Source organism: Opisthorchis viverrini (assembly GCF_000715545.1).
Source record: "Opisthorchis viverrini unplaced genomic scaffold opera_v5_63, whole genome shotgun sequence".
Classification (NCBI taxonomy): domain Eukaryota; kingdom Metazoa; phylum Platyhelminthes; class Trematoda; order Opisthorchiida; family Opisthorchiidae; genus Opisthorchis; species Opisthorchis viverrini.
The window spans coordinates 1,865,482-1,866,271 of NW_008751719.1; the positions used below are offsets into that span (position 1 = coordinate 1,865,482).

General features: G+C 45.1%; 1 protein-coding gene across 1 annotated transcript in view; it reads right to left on the reverse strand.

Moving 5' to 3' along the window:
- Window positions 1–790, reverse strand: part of T265_04063 (hypothetical protein) — a gene marked incomplete at both ends in the record, with an annotated part of 16,892 nt that overhangs the window by 7,430 nt on the left and 8,672 nt on the right. The window contains 3 exons of the mRNA XM_009168698.1: window positions 1–89; window positions 129–239; window positions 281–639. The exon at window positions 1–89 is cut by the window's left edge and continues 65 nt beyond it. Coding sequence (XP_009166962.1) covers window positions 1–89; window positions 129–239; window positions 281–639 — 559 coding nt within the window. The remainder of the gene's footprint in view (window positions 90–128; window positions 240–280; window positions 640–790) is intronic.

The window sequence follows — 790 nt, forward strand, 5'->3', positions numbered from 1 at the left end:
AATGACCGTCCCGTTTGCAAGCACATCAAAGTCATCGAAAAACGTAGGTTGAATATTGTCGTCCACTGGAAGAAGGCGGCTCACAGAACCTAAATTGGCTTTTGAGTTAAAAAAAACATTAGTCTTACCATCCAACAGAGAGACTGAGAACAACCCCAAACTCGAGTGTATGACTAACAGAGTCTTGCCATCACTGGAAAGACGCATACCCAGAGGACGACCAACATTGGCTCGCGCTCCTTGAACAGAAAAAAATAGTACACCGGGAGGGATAACTTACGATATTCACCCTGATGTAGATCAGCCAAGACAGCTATTCCAGTGTCAGTCATCTTCAGCACTTTCCCCTCCTCAACACTGGCGTAGATGTCACCTTTGGATATTCCATATGAACACATGGACTCAATCTCACCTTGCGAACAAACAATGCTCTCTGGACCATGGTAGGGAGCAACTGGTAGCTTCGTGACTTCAGACAACCGGTAGTTGATGACTGCACCTTTTGGGATTGGGACTTCAGGTGTCAACTCATATGATATTGCAGCGTTATCTCCAGGAATGAATAACGCAATGAACATGGCAAATACCGCAGTAAGCACAATTGTAATCACGAGCGCATGTCGAGATAAAAAGCCTCTTCTAGGCTGAGAGGTTGCCTTCGCCATTTGCTAACGCTGTGGGAAAAAGAAAGGCAGGATCAGAGAGAAGCAGATACACTATTCCCTAATCACTGGTGATATTTTTTAAGCTCCAAAAAGGGCAAACCCGGTCATGGGTTGTCGAAGAATTT